General features: G+C 37.4%; 2 protein-coding genes across 5 annotated transcripts in view; one reads left to right on the top strand and one right to left on the bottom strand.

Moving 5' to 3' along the window:
- On the top strand, nt 1-5,060 carry LOC129363936 (uncharacterized). 3 transcript variants are annotated; one of them, XM_055036294.1, is made up of 14 exons: nt 1-101; nt 252-361; nt 726-854; nt 925-979; nt 1,088-1,156; nt 1,238-1,310; nt 2,001-2,027; nt 2,218-2,286; nt 2,360-2,422; nt 2,730-2,786; nt 2,877-2,939; nt 3,271-3,339; nt 3,630-3,729; nt 3,813-5,060. In XM_055036294.1, the coding sequence occupies exons 1-14, from the start codon at nt 26-28 to the stop codon at nt 3,855-3,857; spliced, it is 1,005 nt and encodes a 334-aa protein (XP_054892269.1). In that variant the 5' UTR covers nt 1-25; the 3' UTR covers nt 3,858-5,060. The 3 variants fall into 3 exon arrangements, 2 of the variants coding, with proteins under 2 accessions (XP_054892269.1, XP_054892267.1); XM_055036292.1 differs by having other exon boundaries at nt 1,085-1,156; XR_008606364.1 differs by lacking the exon at nt 3,813-5,060 and having other exon boundaries at nt 1,085-1,156; nt 2,877-3,339; nt 3,630-3,659.
- A 7,324-nt stretch (nt 5,061-12,384) lies between these two features.
- Nucleotides 12,385-17,509, bottom strand: part of adgrl1a (adhesion G protein-coupled receptor L1a) — a 104,557-nt gene continuing 99,432 nt past the window's right edge. For both annotated transcript variants that reach the window (XM_055035328.1, XM_055035329.1), the window contains one exon: nt 12,385-17,502. In XM_055035328.1, the coding sequence (XP_054891303.1) occupies nt 16,589-17,502 (914 nt within the window). In that variant the 3' untranslated portion in view covers nt 12,385-16,588. The remainder of the gene's footprint in view (nt 17,503-17,509) is intronic.

Raw genomic sequence — 17,509 nt, 5'->3', positions numbered from 1 at the left:
CTTGACAGTTTCAGATGTAAAGACGATGGCCTGTGGAATATTTGACAAGCTCTCTGCCCTAATATTGTTTGTATGGTTCCTACAGATATGTGTGGCATCAGGTAAGAGTTGGAACTTCAAAAATTATGAGATTACTTTTATATGCCGAGATTTTGATTTGTTTATTGTTGGATTAATTCCTACTGCGTCATGAGAATACTTCCTGTTTTTATTCTGATTGTTTTCTCAACCATTTATTTGGTTTCTTACAGAATGCAAGTCAAAGAACATAATCTGCACTGAAATCTGTGTTGCTGAGGGATTTGGATATAAACATGAATGTCCAGAAGGAAGTGAGATTGCAATTGAAGGAACCGATAAGGTGCGGCTGTGTATTTCAGCGCCATTTTAGTCCATGTTCTGACTTAAATATTACTTTTTTCAGTGATATTCCAATCTTTATTACGTCTTAAAATAGAAAGTGAAAACTACACCATTGTCAGGTTCCTTGTATATTATGGGACACAGTTTAACCCTTAAATTGCCACGATGACCTCATAGGCCCATTGACTTACATGAAATGTTTTTGAGGATGACAGTTAAGGGGTTAAAATATGGCACTGAGGTTCTGGACAGTTACTCTTTATGTTTGAATCATTGTGAAGCAGTGTGTAATTTTAATATCTACAATAGGTGCTGTAAGAATACTTTTACTGACTTGAAAATATATATATTTTTTTTAACAGATGAATTTAGGTTATGCTGATCTACGCAAACAGGAGTTTAAATTTTTGCCACCAGTAGTGAAAATGGATAAACATTCAGTGATCACAGAAGTCTGCCAAGATCTTAAAATTACATGCACACCTTTTACTGTAAGTTCATTTTAATTATAGCCTTTAATAATGGAGACTAAGTATTCTAATCAAGTTTATTTTTCTATAGAAAAAATACGAAAATCTTGCTGAAGAAACGTGCATGAATTTTAAATCCATTCCTGGTGAGTTCCAAAAAAATACATCTTATTACAACAAAGTTCAATAAAAAAATATATTACACGATCTTTAGTAATTTAAATATAAACACGCAACTTCTTAATTTCAAGCAGAGAAATTTCCAGCAGGCAATATTAATGTGAGTCCGGCGCCTTCAATCCACGATCAAAGTCACCTTGGATGTGAGTGAAAGCAAAATATCTGACTTTGTGTTTCTTCCTTTGATCTGTTCAATATTTTCCCCCTTTTTCTGTCACCTACAGGGATTGCAGTTCCAGTGATCCTGCTTTTGGTCTCTGGAGTAATCTCTTACTGCTGCAGGAAAAAACATAAGGGGTGAGTCAATTTCTAAATCAGTGAATTCAATAAGTTTTTTTTGTTTGTTTGTTTTACAAAAGAAAATCTTTATTTTTGTAATGCCATTGTCTTCGTGTTACAAATGTAACACTTGGAGTAGCCTTCTGAAGGCCATAAATTATACATTTTGTTAGAAATTTACATTTCAGTTTCAAGTTAAATAATAAAGTCAGGTCATTTTTTTTTTAAACTAAACAAGCAAAACATTACAAAACATGTCAAAGCGTTTCAGATCTAAGTTTTATTTTCATGCCCATCCTCAGGTTTTACATCTCACCACAGTGAGGAAAAAACCCTCTGCTGCTGCAGCTTTCTTTTTTTTCATATGGGCATTAATTCATTCTCACTTCTATTAGAATTCTCCTTGAGAACTGCCATCTTGAATCACCGCCGCTGCCATCTGTACAGTATGTCAAGGGAAAATTACTTCCAAACGGCTGCTGTGTCGATCTCACTGCATAAAATACATTTAGAATAAATACAAGTAGGCGCAGGAGTTGGACTTTTTTTCATTGCAACCTGTAGATTATGAAAACCAAATGTCAAATTTTAAAAATTGAGGAGATGGGCCCTGACTGAATTCACTCATTCATATGTTTACAACCCAGTGCTAATATTTGATTAGTGGATTTCCTTAAGGAATCAACAAAATGTTGTGATCTTTTTCAGAGGTGGGATATTCAACTGTCTCCAAAGGTAAGCCTTATTGTTAGCATGTTTCACCTCTTTTGTCTAAATGTAAGAAATATAATATAATCAGTAAGCTGTAGTTACTTAAGAAAGGGAATTTCTATCTTTAAATGGAGTTACATCCTTTACAAAAGTTATTCTTTACTAGTTTGGTTAACTTATTTTAGCCACTAATGCTTTTCAACTTCTTCTTAAGAAACCAAGAAGGAAGTGGATTCCCAATGGTTCTAGGAGATTTAGAGGGACAAAACAATGCTGACGTCAGGTAAGCTGACATTGTAAACTACTTTCAGAGGAGATCAGTGAAGGTAGAAACTTGTTTATTCTGGACATTACAGGAATGGAGAAGATTCACGTGGATGTGGTGGAAATGACCGAGACACAGCTCAAAGTGCTATGAGGTTAGACTGATGCCTTTGCAGTTGACCCCCTTTTTCTTACCATGTTTGTCAGAATTGACAGAGTGTGTCTGTAAGCTCATAAACATCATGGAGTCTGGCCTTTAATCTGCTAAAAGCTATCGATTCCTTAGGTGATGCCAAAGCTCCACAGATCCCCGTTTCCTGAAAAGGTTCACTTAACTCAAAAGGGATTATTAAAATTTGTCAAGTTTGCAATTTAGTTTAAACTGACGTGTCGCTTTACCTGCACAGCTTCAGAACAAGCTGTTTATGCATAACTAAATTATGTTTAATATCTGTGTTGTAGTGGAAACAAGGGATCTCCCAACACCACTACTCCATCTGATCACAACCCAATGAACGGGTGCGCTTTAAATACCATAATGTGTTTATTATTGATTCCTTTATTTATAGCTTGACAGCCTGACCTGAAAATAACTATTGCATGTGTCAGCTCTAGGAACATGAATGAGGAGCCAGTCGGAATAAATGGAGCGAAAGGAAGAGGAAATAAGAGGTATGTTTTAAGTGAACACATAGATAATTAACATCTATAAAATCTATAAAATCTAAATATGTCCAACTATTATTTCACTGTGGCTCAGAATTGACAGACAGAGAAACGCAAGTAAGTTACAAAGGAATAAGTTTAGCTGCATGTGAGAGGAAAAAAATTAACAGAGTGTGAAACAGAATGAGAAGCAAAACAAGATAAAATAGCCGACCATGATGAACAAATCTGAAACATTTTGATGTGGTCAAACAAAATGACCTGTTGTTCTCACACCTTGTTGTGTTTCTGTTTCTGCCTGATAAATGATAATCGGCGACTACCTCACCGTGATCAGGGAGCTGGATGGCGGAGGGGCTGCTGCTCATCATCACGCTGAAGAACAACCACTGCTGCCAGATCAGCGGTGAGGCTGCCACTCGCCATGTTGTCGCACCTTCAAATGTGTGACCAAAGAGAAACCTAGGACATGTGCCAGTTTCAGTCTGCCACACATGTTTTTCTTGTTGATTTGGCCCTGCTGCTCTTCAAGATTCCAAGAGGGAAATTTAAGTGCTTCTCTCCACCCTGCCAGTTTCACACAGACTAGTTTAAACTTTTGAACTTCTTATCTCTACTTTAAAAAATCCTGAATACCACATGTTGCTGTTATTTTGCTGTATCTCAAATCTCAGGTGCGTTTGTGTTTATCTCCAGAACTGCCAATCGAGATTTCAACAGGTCTTACGTGGCTGTGACTTTGGTGAATGAGCTCAGCTCCAACCAGGAACCAGTCAGCAGACATTCTGCAACACCAGTAAGTCAAGAAATCTTTATATTAAAGTTTGAACATAGAAATGTTCGTTTTGTTGTTTTCTAACTTTACAAATTCTTTTGCAGGATGCTGACGTGGAGTCAACATGCCCTGAAAAACCAACAATATAGTTATAATAGATAAATATGATATGCTATATAAAATAATAATAATAATAATAATAATAATAATAATAATAATAATAATGATCCCTGTGTCTATGTGAGACATTTCCTGACATGACCTTTAGGCTTAAGTTATTTCATAAATTTCACACACACACACTTTTGTCTTTGAAAAAATCTTAAATATTCAAAAGATGTGTGTTAAATGTTGAAACAAATGTAAGCATTTAAATGTGCTTGTTTCTACGATATTCGTAAAACTTGGAAATTATAACTATTTTAACAGCTGTATCTGGTTGTCATAACAATTATCAATATGATTTTCATGCAAGGAAATCTTGACTGTTGAACTTAACCAAAGGAGTGGGTGAACTACATACATGTCAGGAATGTGCCACATTTAAGGGCTAGAGAAAAACATATGTTTCACTATATAAAACATATTATGAATATGTATAGCTAAACTAAAGATATTTTTAAAATAAATATTTTGGTATTGTATTTCAGTTAAACCGAATATCTTATATTCCTGGCAGATTCGGGTAGTCACATTTATTCTAGATGAAAGGAATAATATTTTAGAGCCAGATTACAGATATAAGTCCAATAGGTAAAGATTAGGGTGATGACAGGGAGGCCCCCAATCTTAAAGAAAAAGTAAATTGTAAAAATACATTTAAAAAAAAGTAAAAAAAACTAAAAAAAATTCAAAAGAATGGCTTTCTTACTGCAACAATTTTTGCAATTGCAAATCACTTGTACAGGCTGTTTTTTTAAAAAAAAATAATAATAATAAAAACACATGAATTAATATTTTAAAATCGATCTTTTTATATGGTTATAGGGAAGTCTGCCTCTTTTACTGTCAGAAACCTTTCAATTAAATGAATATAATAATATTATTTTACACAAATCTGCCAGGTTGATAACTATGTATGTGTGTAAGAATGTATTCTGTATCACAGCTACAAACTAAATATATACAATAATCCTTACAAATTTGCCTTTGTTATTTTTTCTTTTTTTCTGACAAATATTAATTTCCATTTGTTATGCAAAAGCCTGCAAATATATATTTTAGATTAATTAAGTTGTGAGGCAATTTGTGTGTGACAAAATGCCTCAATCTTAATTAGTTTCGTTGCATCCATTATCACTTTTATTACTGTAATCTCTCCCTATCAAATCTTAAATAAATTTGTTTTCTAATGGATCTCACTGCTTGATTATTTCCATTATTCACCGTTTTATTTACACTGCAGTTTTTACCACAAGGTGGCAGTAAAGAGTCATGCGCTGTGATGCACTGAGGAACATGGTCAACACTGATTCGCCTTTTATAGCTTTGATTGAGTTATGCAAATGAAATTGTGTTTTTATTCCGGATTGCCGAAGAATCTCAAACTGATTTCGGATTTCTATCATCAGTCACTGGGAAAGTAACAACATGCTTTTGTTGGAGGAAAAATATATATATATATATAAAAATAAATAAATAAAATCCCCATCACAGTGCAGTTGATTGGCTATTGTGTGAGCCCTCTGTGCAATCAGGAAGTGTGTTTAGGTTGGTCTCTGTACTCTTATACTGTAAAGTGCTCAGGCCTAACAAATAAAGGGGCTGGCATTGTGCCACACATCACTTGGTAATTCAAGTGTTAAATGCTGTATGTCACAGGCTGGTTGCTCCTGTGGCTTGATGTATGGTAGTAATTACATTCATACGCAAACACATAAGGGCTCATGCTGAACTTAATACATCTCCTCTCTATCTCCTGGGATCTGCTGACAGTCGCTGTGAGCCCCGGTTTGTCAACGTCTGACTCTATTTTAAGCTTCCCTAAATGTGCAGTGACCTTGAAAAGCCCCTTTTTTACTTTGAGATAGTTTGAATGCCAGGAAGTGAGCATGGTAGGGGTTGCAGGCTTTGTTGCTCATGTCGAATATCTTTTTTGCAAGAAGGTGCTACAGTTGCACTGGTGAAAAGAGGGTGATTGAATGGTCAATGCCTCCAAGCCTTGTCTCCGAGGGAGTGTCAGGGAAAGGACATGAACAAGGCTGGCCTGATGCATGGATCGGTGCAAAATATACAGTTCATCTTTACAGTATGGCAAAATGTTTGCATGTGTTTTTTTTTTTAACATATATTTGGTTGGAGCTAATTTTGGACATTTGTGAATTAGCTATTGATTGACGAGCTAAGAAATAAAATGCAGTAAGAGCTGAACTCCAATCAAAGAGTGAAGACGCGGGCAAAGGAAAGCTGCAATATATATGATTTAATGAGCCATTCCTAAATGATCTGGCTGATCATAATTTTTTATTCTTACCCTGGAGAGTGCTGCTGTGCACCACCTTGGCAAATGACACACAAATGGTGTTGCAATGAGAAATCAGTAGTCTGCACTCACAGTGCAGTTATTAAAAGATTACATGAGGGATCACACCACACAGTATGATTAATTAACCTTGACTGATGCTTTAGAAAGCCGAACACAGCAGAGTAATTATCCCCACAGGTCTGTGTGTACCTATACAAACATATATGAGATGCTCTGAAAGCACCACGATAGCTTTCACTCAGGGTTATTTTTGTTAAGCAAAGCTCTGCTCAACCTTCCCTTCAGGAGCCAAAAGCTGTCCGACATTTTCCCCAATGTGCTTCTCTTTACGTGTTTATGATCACCTTACGGTGTGTGCTTTGCACGCAGATCGTTGTTTGAGTATAATCCTCATCCCTACCACCTGGTCAAATCTGCCTATGCATGCTGTGTGGCTCATAGGCGTGCTGACTCAGGAAGGAAATCAGCTGCTTGACTTCAGAACGACGTATCCCACGGTAGTCCAGCGAACAGCACAATGCAGTTTAGGCTGGCTGAAAAGGCCAATGAATTAAACATAAACTGTGCGTAAAGATAACTTTTCAAATCCAGTTCAGATTGTGAGTCAGGGATATTAAAGTTAATTTTAATACAGAATTGCAGAGAATTAATTAATTGGTGATTACCTTTTTTTGTCACTCTGGCACATAACAAGCACACAAGCAATTAGGATATGTCAGCTCGCGACTACATCCACATTAGCACAAAATATTTTACACCTTTAAAGCGTCTCTAAAAACATCCCTCAAGCATCACGAGTGAATATTATTACATATATTTTTTATTATCGTTCTGATGCAAGGTCGCTCTGACCTGCAATAATAGAAACCCTCTCAGAAAACTGTCCCTTTGGCCCAGACTGCTTTCAAAGGAAAGACTTTGAGGAGAAAATGATTCAAAGAGAAATGGTCAGTACTATGAAAACAGATTCAGAAATATATTCAAAATCATGTTAAAAAGGAAATATTAAAAATGATCTTAAATATAGATCCACATTAAGTTTAACACTAAGTAAACACTTGACACTTCATTTATTTAACAAAAAAAAAGCTAAAGTAGAGCTGCAGAATGTCAAGAATAATTGATATTCTGTGAAGAAATAATCATCATGACCTGGTCAGCCTCTCACATGCTGGTTGTGGAGCGATTCTAGCTTGGTGCACTTCGTTGCTGCTGAAAATCAGTTCACACCACGCTCTAAAGATCTAATTCCTGAATATTAATTAAAGTCTGGACCTTGAGTGGGTCATTTGCAACACCTTGTTTGTTTTCTTTCCAAGCTGTTCTGTGGGAGATTTGTGGCTGCGTTTGGGATAACTATCCTGTTGCATGACCTAATTTCAGCTACGTCTCAGCTACTGGGCAGATGGCCTCAAATTTCACTAGAGCACTTACATTTGCAGAGACTTTAGGGATTCAGACTGTTTGGTTATAGCCAACAAGTGCAATGGTATAATGTCTTGTGTTTGGTGAAATGTTTGTTTTTTCTGTCCTCTGGACAATTTTATAGAATTTGTATGGTTTGTTGAAATGCAACTTTGGAAATACAAGCTGTGCTACTATTTTCTGTCCCAAGAGAAAAGCCTTTCTCTTTTCACCAATTTCCACTATTCTTTATTTGCACTGTAACAATCTGTAACAGTTGACCTTCTGCTAGAGATTTAGCTTAGAAGTCTAAATGTACGATAAACTTGCTGTGACATCCATGGGTATTAGGCATTTCAGCTGTCCCCAATTAATTAATAATTTTACTGATGAAAGTATAACCGCAGATTGGAAGGAAATTACCTCATAATCTTCCTCATATTGACGAGATGCAGTATTTGTTTTTCTCCGAGACGGATGGCGGCATGTTCCCTCTTTGACTTTGTGTTGTCATTTAGAAAAGCAAACCACCAAAATTGCTTTTATGGAGGCACTTATGCCGTCTAATGATCACTTAATTAAGTGCTTTTGAATAGCATGACCTGGCTGCTACTTACCCATTTATGGAAAACTGAAAGAGTGTGGTTATTTCTCACATCCTGCTGTGGAATGGAATATGTTATGTGTTGTGTAACTGAGGATATGGTTCCCTAATGTTCTAAATTGAACCAGACCAAACTATTAAAAAAAAAAAGTATTTCTTGGTATGCAAAACCATAGATTTAAAGTTTAACTTACTTTTTAACATGATAGTACATATTCACACAAATTTCCCACACACAGAAGACAGAATGCCCTAGAAATATTGCTATCTATAGAATCCCACTGCACCTTAGTACTCATAGCTTCTGTCATCATGAGAACAAACTAAACTTATTCTATGTATTTAAGCATATTTAATAAAGATCCAGATATAGTGCAAGCATGAACTCGTGCCTTCAGCTCTGATGACATCCATTCCCAATTAACAGTTTCTGCAATCAAAGTGTAAAAAACGGATAATTATGTTTAATGACAGGAATAATTATCACTGACAAGTGAAAATCCTGTTTAAACCTTTTTAGTCAGCTATTTTCTGACTCAGATTTTTACAGTGTTCATGTCGCAGGGTTTCCATGTTATTTCCAAGTTACACAATGTTGAGAAATATAATTTTTTTCAATGTCATATTTAAATGTAACAAATATTTTAATATTGCATAAAGATACATAAAAGAAAATAAGGGAACCAATCCCTTAGCAGAAATTGTTTCTTAAATCTAATAATGGTCGTGCCGACCTTGGTGGAAACAAATATAAATGTTTGTGTTAACTAGCAACACTTTTTTGAATTACTGTGGGGAAACATGGCCCACTTGCAATTGAGCTGAACTGAATACTTTTTGAATGTAAATATGCTGTGTAGGGATAGAGTTTGTCTAGGCCACTCCAAAATCTTTGTTCCATTCTGGACATGTAGAGGCGGACTTGGGTCAGCAGGTGAGCTTCGGATCATAGCTCTGCTGCATAACCCAACGCGTTTGTGAGTTTATAGTGACAAGCTGCTGACTGGACAGTCTTGCTTCAGGATTTTCTGGCAGAATTCAGGTTTCCATCAATTACAGCATGTCATCCATGCTGTAATTCAACCAACAAGTTTAGGAGTTGCCATGATGCTCTCTTTCTGAAATACTGTTTATTACAAAATGCTCCATGTCTCTTTACTCCATGTCATGTTATACTGAACTTATTGTGCTTCTTAACAATCCTTTTGGAAATATATGAGTGAGTCATGTTATTTTTGGTCAGAAGTGGTTTCAGTCTTGAAAATCTCCCATGAATGTAGATTTTGCCCTGTCTCTTTCTTATTGTTAGATCTCGAACACCTTGAGGTCTGCGGTGCTTCAGATGTTGTTCTGGATTCTTCTTTGATATTCTGTTATAGTCTTTATTATGCTCTTGGTGTAATTCTGTTCAGCAATGTTCTGAAATGTCTTTGGATTGGGGTGGGGCAATGTATTGCTGTTTATGCTTTTCCTAATCCAGGTTGTCAGATTCTAGTTAGGTGAATTCTTGATATTACAGTTCAGACAATAATCAACTGAGGTGTCGCTAACCACAGTCTAGTAGTTGATCACCAGTAATTCATGATTTCACAAGGGACACAATTATTTTTTAACACAGAGCCAAGATGGTGTGAAAGGCTTCTTTCTCACTGGAAATTACAGTTTCATTTCAACAGTAATTTTTGTATTTACTCAAGTTTTCTTAGTCTGCTTTTAAAATTTGTTTAGTGATCTGAGACATGCAAATTTTACAAAAGGAAAACAAAAGAAAGACGTAAGGGGAAATGCTTTTTCACAGCACTGCATATGAATAATCAGTCCATTGTTGCATCTGAACATTTTCAGAGGGATGATTGTTTGCTCACCGAGCCCCCTAATGAAGCTCTCTGAATTATTCAGAAATAAAAAATGCCTTCGTAACGCAGATGATCAAAACTGTGGCGTGTACAACAGAGATGCTCTCTCTCAAGTCAAACTCAGCCTTCAAATCTTTTGTTGTAAATCCAATCTGGTCTCAAATCCAACGAGTAAAATTAACATTCCTACATTGCATCACACCTGGCAAGAGTTTCTGTTGGTCATGAAATTAAAAGATTAACCTCAAATCCTTATATTAAACGATGTGCCTCTTGAATGTGTTTGGCTAAAGAATAGGACTTCTCCAAAAAAACAAACAAAAGGAGCAAAATAATTTTAGAAATGGGTCTGCTAAAAGCAAAGAACAGGCTGACTGTCTACAAAACAAGAGAGTTTAGTGAAGGGGGGAACACAGCAGCAATTATTACTGTGTAAATGGTGAAAACAGAACAAAATGAAGAGAATGCAAATATCATTATCAGGACACATTTGTGGGTGCAGGAATAAAAGTATGAAGCACGTGAACAAGAAGACCTGACTGAAAAGTTAGACCTCAAGAAATTATTCAAATTTTAAATTATAATCTGGAAGATTATAATTCTGTCTGGGAGACGTATCATTATCATCATCATAACATTAGAGGGTTTGTAACCAGTTAATAGCTCATGATCCCTGCTGAATAAATCAAACAAGTTCTTAAACAAGAAAACAGGCACATCTGTGTCAAAGCTTATTTACTGCATCTTACTTAGTGTAAATGCTGCTCAACGGTAAAAACAGATAAACTCAGTGGCAACGAACCATCACCATACTTTCTGTGTGCAATATTGACAAGCAGCCATCTGTAAATCATGCACTAACTCAGAAGGGAGAATAATAGTCATTAAATCAAATGATGCACTCTTAATGGCTGACTGTCAACCTCTGATTGCATGAATCTTTTCATGAGACTCAGACCTCCAGTTCCAATCAAGTTTTCACACCACAAGTTAAGTCTCAAGTCTTTGTTTTTGTGACTCAAGTGCAGCTTGAGCCTCGAGGTAAATTTGAATTTCCAGTAATTTCTGATCACTTAAAGAACCAATTTTAGATTGTAAAACTGATTAACTTTTCTTAACACAAACATTAGTGTTCACGTTCTTTGAAAAAACAACAAAGAAGCTAAAGGTAACACAGTTTGGCAGGCATGAAATATCTCAGTAACACCAAAAATGTGGTTTCAGAAGGAAAGTTACTCTAAAGAAGTGAGTAATTAGTGGCTTCACAAAAGGGAAAAATATTCCAGTGAGAACAGAAAGCGTTGAAGGTTAAACTGGAAAAAAATAAAATAAAATAAAAATAAAATAAATCAATGTAACTGACTCAAAAAAAGCTTCCAGACCTTTTCTTTCAAATATTTCAAGACATTCTGTTTCCTTGACAGCAAATTTTAAGGAAATGACATCTATATATCTAATATGCTGCTGCTCTATTATTGTAAACATTATACTACAAAATCCAAACTCACAACTCTTCCCACTTCTGTTTATAAAAGTAGTTTTAGTGAATGAAATATATTTTATTTATAAATCTGTACAAGATATGTTTGATCTAGTTTTGACCTTTGCGTAATAAACTGGGCTCATAAAACAACTCAAAAGCCACCAGCTGTGTTTGTGCCACTCTGTACAGCAAAGATTAAACTGTGTCTCAATCCTATTGCTGGTAACAACGTTAACATTTCTGCTGACATTTAATGTAGCCAGAAATCAATGAGAAAATCACCAGTTTATATTTGTTTTTGCGAAACAAAGGGAAAGATACACAAACTCTCCTAAAATTAATTTTATCATGTGGCAGTGAATTTGTTTTCAAATATTTTTAAGAACTCGTGTAAGTGACCAAACATGTAGCTCATATTCTCTTAGTTACAAGTTGTTGTGGTAATTTATCTGGATATTAGGCATGTCAGCTTGATTATTTTAATCCATAAACAAGTACAGAGAAAATATTGTATTTTAGAGCCAGTTAAATCTTGAGAATGTGAAATATAAATAGGTAACTAACATTTCAATTGTTTTTTTCAATTGACTCTGTGGCATTTTTCTAATGCCACAGAGTATGGAGCCTCACACATAAATCCCATGAGGTCATTAATTTTTCCCCCTTTGACGAACAAGAGTTTTTTAACATGAATATGTTGAATGCATATGTGGCTTCTAATTGGCAACAAAAAAACTGATAAAGTATAGTATAATACAAATATCTAGGAGAGTTTGTGAGCTTAAAGTTTCTTCATTGTTTTGCCAAGTGTTTTAATAATTATCAGTAATGATAAAAAAAATAATCAGCTTACATCCATTGGATGCTTTATTAAAGTGAATAAATGACATTCTCTCTTTAAATATTTAACAATTAGCTGCAGCAGATACATTTTTATTTCCCAGAATAAAATCAATGAACGGGATTTTGACTACAACTGACCTCTGACTGTATTTTTACTTCCTGTACGACCACCATATGTGCAGTTTTAGCTTAAAATTAACTTTCATTATGGCCAAAACAGCATATTATTGGGAGAACCTAAATGCAAACCAAAAGTGGGTGGTACCTGGTTGCATGTAGTTACATTTACATTAGTAACATGATTAATCAAATGTACTTCCAGGAGCAGTTTTACTGCAACATATTTTTTTTATACCTCAGTAATATTTTGAAGTAATGCTGCTCTTACTTGAGTACAGTTTATAACTACTCTAGTTCATTTTGACAGCATTCTGATATTGTCCCTGGTTCGTCTTTGCTTAGGCCAAGCAGATGGTAATGTCTATGTGGAAAAGGGTCAGCTGTGTGTGCACACAGTACAGCCCTGGTGAAATCCCAATCTAATTAAAGACAAATCAATCCCACGGCTGTCTCTGCTTAGCTGCAGCACTTGGAAATCTCTGTGTCAACAGCCTGGGTGGGATCCTACAGTTCTAACCATTAAAGCACACATGTTAACTTTGACATTAGCATTGAATGGGAAATGCATTAGACATCTGCAAACAAAGACCAAAAACAAGAGGATGGAGAATTGTGAATTCTCTGTGGTAAATTAGCACCCACAGAGTTATTATTGTAATCAGAGGTTTGGAGGCTTATGAACGGCAGCGTAACTCCCATTGTGTGAGACACAACCACACTCTGTCCAACAGCGTGGGCTACACACCTTCTGCAGCATAATCACTATCATTTACCGGAGTGACGCCCTCCTCTGTTTATTGAAATATTAATCTGGGATAAACAAAGCTTTCAACAAAACAAATTAACACTCACAAAGAGGTGATGTTCTAATGCAGTCTATCGAGATAGATATTAAAATGCAGATGAGTTTAACAGGAAAAGAAGAGGAGCAGCAAGAATTAACGTAAGCAGACCCAAGGTGATACAAATTCCTATTTTCCTTTGAGGGGTCGGTTGGGGGTCATCAGTGCAGTGTTTGTCTGCTGAGATCAGCATCAAATACAGCAAATGAAAGAGGAATTAAGGTAATGATGGCAATCTTTTGTTTCCAATTACTCGTACAGCTGTGGAATAACTTGATCTTGCTCAAGTCCTTCACTCAAAAAAAAAAAAATACATTCAGTGGTCTTCATTGCTGTACCACAGGATCTCCTCTTCAGCAGTCCATCACCATGGTAAACCAGACCAAAAGAGCAAATCTAATTTTTAAAACCTGTAATCACTGAGAGTTCACAAGTTCAGTTGCATATCCAGGTCATGTTTAATCAAACGAGTACCGCAGACATTCCCCCTACAGCTCAAGTGATGATACCAGTGACTCCTTTTTTAGCTTCATTTTCCTCCACAGCCAGTACAATGGTACTTAGGTGAGTAATTAGAATAACCTGAAGAAATAGTAGCAAATCCTTGTAATCCCTTGTCTTTATCTGTCTTTAACCCTCTCTCTCTTTCAGCCCCAGGAGCCGCAGCTAAAAGCTGTCCTTTGGGTTCTCTTTAGAAGTGGGACACTAAGGTCCCAGCCAAATGTCACACTGTGGTAGACGCGTCTGTCTTCTCTTCAAATTGTGTCATCACACCACATGCTCTTTTTTTTTTAACTTGCTGCAGGTCTAAAAGGATATAGTTTAAAAAAGAACATAGCGAATAAGTCAGTAGAAACAGAAAATCCAAAACATATGTACAATTCTGAAAAAAAACAAAAATAAAAGAAGGCAGACATTTTTCAAAGGTCAAATGGATTTTAACGACTGACAGGAACCCTTTGAAGCATTTATCATTTGATGGTTAATTTTGCTTCACATCAGGTGGCATATTAGAAACATTCGTCCCAATCAGTCAATCTGGTTTGTCATTTTCTAGCGGTACCTCCAGTCTCTCTAGGCACTCTGACTCTTCCCGTCCTCCTCACTCATGACCACAACTGTAACAACAATATCTGTCTGAGGAGGAGTAATGGCAACTTTCACAGATGCGTATCTCGCCTTGTGTGATTTGCATTCAATTCTTGTCACGAAAAAGAAAAGCCTGTTGAAGTTGTGTGCATAATACAGTCTCACACTTATATAAAAAAAAATCTGACACAGCACACAGAGTTACATTCACACTTACATGCACACGGACACATGCTCACTGGAAAATAATGAGTTGTCACATAAGGCTCTGGAGTAATGCTGAAACTATCTTTAAGAAACAGCAAAATGCAATATTCTCTGACAGCAAAACAAATGTCATTATTTTACATGCTAAAACCCATGTTAAAAGTATTTCATCTGGTTAAATCTTCCAAATAATACAAGAGCAAAACTGAATCACTTAATGGATGCAGTTGGTCACCCCACAACGCTTCAATGTGCTGGTGAGGCACAGAATGACATTTGACAACATCTATCTCGCTTGCCCCACAGCACTATCTCCCCACTGCTTTTGGAAATTCAGCCTATAAAATGTCAAAGGTTAAAAATTAACATGCGATGGATTTTAATCACATAAAAAATTGTGCCAGTACATTTTTTGTTTGATTTATTTCCCTTTTAGGTATGAAATAAAAAAAATAAAAATAATAATAATTTTCATCACTTCCTAATCATTCTCGCCTTTTGTCTGATTTTCTCTCTCCATTAAATTAATAAGGAATTTCATGGCAAAAAAAAAAAAAAAAAAAGGAAAAAAAGGAAAGTGAGAGATTACGGTCCGGGGAGAGAGATAGATAGAGTGTTTCATCCAGGTCACAAAGCATTTTTATTCTTTTCCTTCAACAATCTGTTGTAGTACAAGAAGTAATTTTCATAGTATTTATTATTTTTGTTGCTTTTGATCATCTGGAGTTTGTATTTACATAATAGGAATAAAGTAGATTCATGTGTGGTTTTCTATGTACACGATTATACCAACTGTCGGTCAGTGTGTCTGTGACGTCTGCAGTCCTGTTTGCCACGAGAACACACAGAAAGTCCGTTTCACTCTAGGCTCTAACAGCAAAGTACAAGGAGAGTGGGGCAGCAATGTGCACTTGCAGCCCCGGGATTTAGAAACTGAATACTCTCTTTAAACAACAGCAAGGCAGTCATTTGACGTTTCAAAGGCCTAAAGCAAACAAACACAGAGAACAGCGGAGAGCGTCACCCAGTCTTATGGGTGTAGGCTCTCCAGCTCTGGAAGGATGATACAGCACCTCCTCAGTCTCTGTCTCCACCTGTACTCCACTTCTGTACACTTGTGATTCACAGCGAGACTAAATGAAGGCAACTACACTGAATCAGCTCCCACTGCCTGCTTGGAACAAAAGCTTTTGCTCCCTTTTACTTAAATGTGGTATTGTCTTTGCTTTTTTTTATGTTCAGAAACAAGCACTTCAGGATGCATGAGTGTGTGTGAGACAGAGAGAGAGAGAAAGAGAGAGAGAGAGAACAAGTGTGTGTGTGTGTGTGTGTGTATTTGCCTTGTAAATATTCTAGTTTCTGTTCTGGCTCAATAAAATATACTTTTGGCAACAATGAAGAGCTTTCTGTGAGACATTTTAGGTAATAATAGTGTACAATATTCCCTGTCTGCACAGCTAACTACCCCTATCAAATGATGACTTTAAAAAAAGATCTAAAGATGGTAAGAAAAGGAAATGACACAAAATATAAAATAATATCCTCATCTCCTGAGGCAGGTCTGAACACATACATTTCTTTTAACAAAGTTTGAAAGTTTTGAAATATCCAAAGGTAAAGGGGGAGTGGATTGGTACATTCAGAGTGCTGGACTTGGCCTTAGGGTACCAAAAACTGGGGTCGCACAGAGGTATCAAAAGCTCTGATGAAAAACACCCATCACTCATATCCAGACGATGGGGGAGAGTTGATGATAAAGGCTGCATCAGCAGAGTTATCTGTGATTCCCCCAGAAGCTCAGTCAGTTTTCTCATATGTAAGTTAAATAAAAGTCAAGAGAAATAAAGGCAACCAAATAAGCAGAGAGTGGAGACACATGAGAAAGAGACCGCTCAAAGGAGGCTCTGGCCATTACAACAGTTTCCAGTGGCCTCCTTCAGGCTCCAGTCACAGGCTGGTGACCAGTTGCATCTGTCCGTCTCCCTCAGTGTGGGCGGGCTCCTGAGCCTGGAGTCCCTCCCCGCTGGGTCTTTGAGGTGGGGCCTGATAGAAGGTCTGCATGGGGGCCCCACGAGAACCGAGAGCAGGCCTCCCAGAGCTGTAGTACAGCTCCTCAGGGGGCTGAGCTGAACGCGGCACAACCTCCAGCGGCTCAGGACTGCTGTCGGGATAGGGAGAGTCCCGCAGGTTGGTAATGCTGGTGTACAGGGAGTCGTGGGCAGGTGAGTCTGGTGCTCGATTGTCTCCCTGCCCACCACCACTCTGACCACTGTTGCCGAGGCTCTCTGTAAGGTCAGCCGTGTAGCTCTCGGACTCCTCTGGATCGCTCTGGTAGAGGACCGACTGGGCACGCTGCAACAGCAGGGGTTCTTCCAGAGCTTTATAAAGCAGCTCTACATCCTGAGGTGTTCTTTGCCGTCCGTCACTCAGAAACTCATCATCCTCGTCCATGCTGATGGAAGGCTCTGGTCCGCCTGCAGTTGTTCCCCGACCCACTCCGCAGTGAGGATGTCCTCTAACCAGACTGGCATACGTTCTGTCCCCTGCGTCAGTTCCACCTCCTGCAGGTCCTCCAGTTACACCGCCTCGCAGGTTGTTATGGACAAGCTCAGAGATGATCATTTTCTCAAAGGCTGCGGCATCAGAGAGGTTTCGCCGGGTGCCTCCGCCTCCCAGGGTTTCTGAACTACGAGGGTTGAAAATTGGTGGAGGAGTGTCTCCGCCACTACCACTAAGAAAGTCACAGCTCCCGCCACCTCCACCCGCTGGCCCACTTCGCATGGAGTAGCTGTTGTTGAAGTTACCATTTAGCGGCAGGGTCTCCATTCCACAAGGGTCACGGGGCTTAGAAAGTGTACTCTCTGCATC

The sequence above is a fragment of the Poeciliopsis prolifica genome, unplaced genomic scaffold (genome assembly GCF_027474105.1).
Source record: "Poeciliopsis prolifica strain line A6 unplaced genomic scaffold, Auburn_PproV2 SCAFFOLD010, whole genome shotgun sequence".
Taxonomy (NCBI): Eukaryota; Metazoa; Chordata; class Actinopteri; order Cyprinodontiformes; family Poeciliidae; genus Poeciliopsis; species Poeciliopsis prolifica.
The sequence above is the reverse complement of the archived record's forward strand: the minus strand, read 5'-3'. Positions and strand labels throughout refer to the sequence as shown.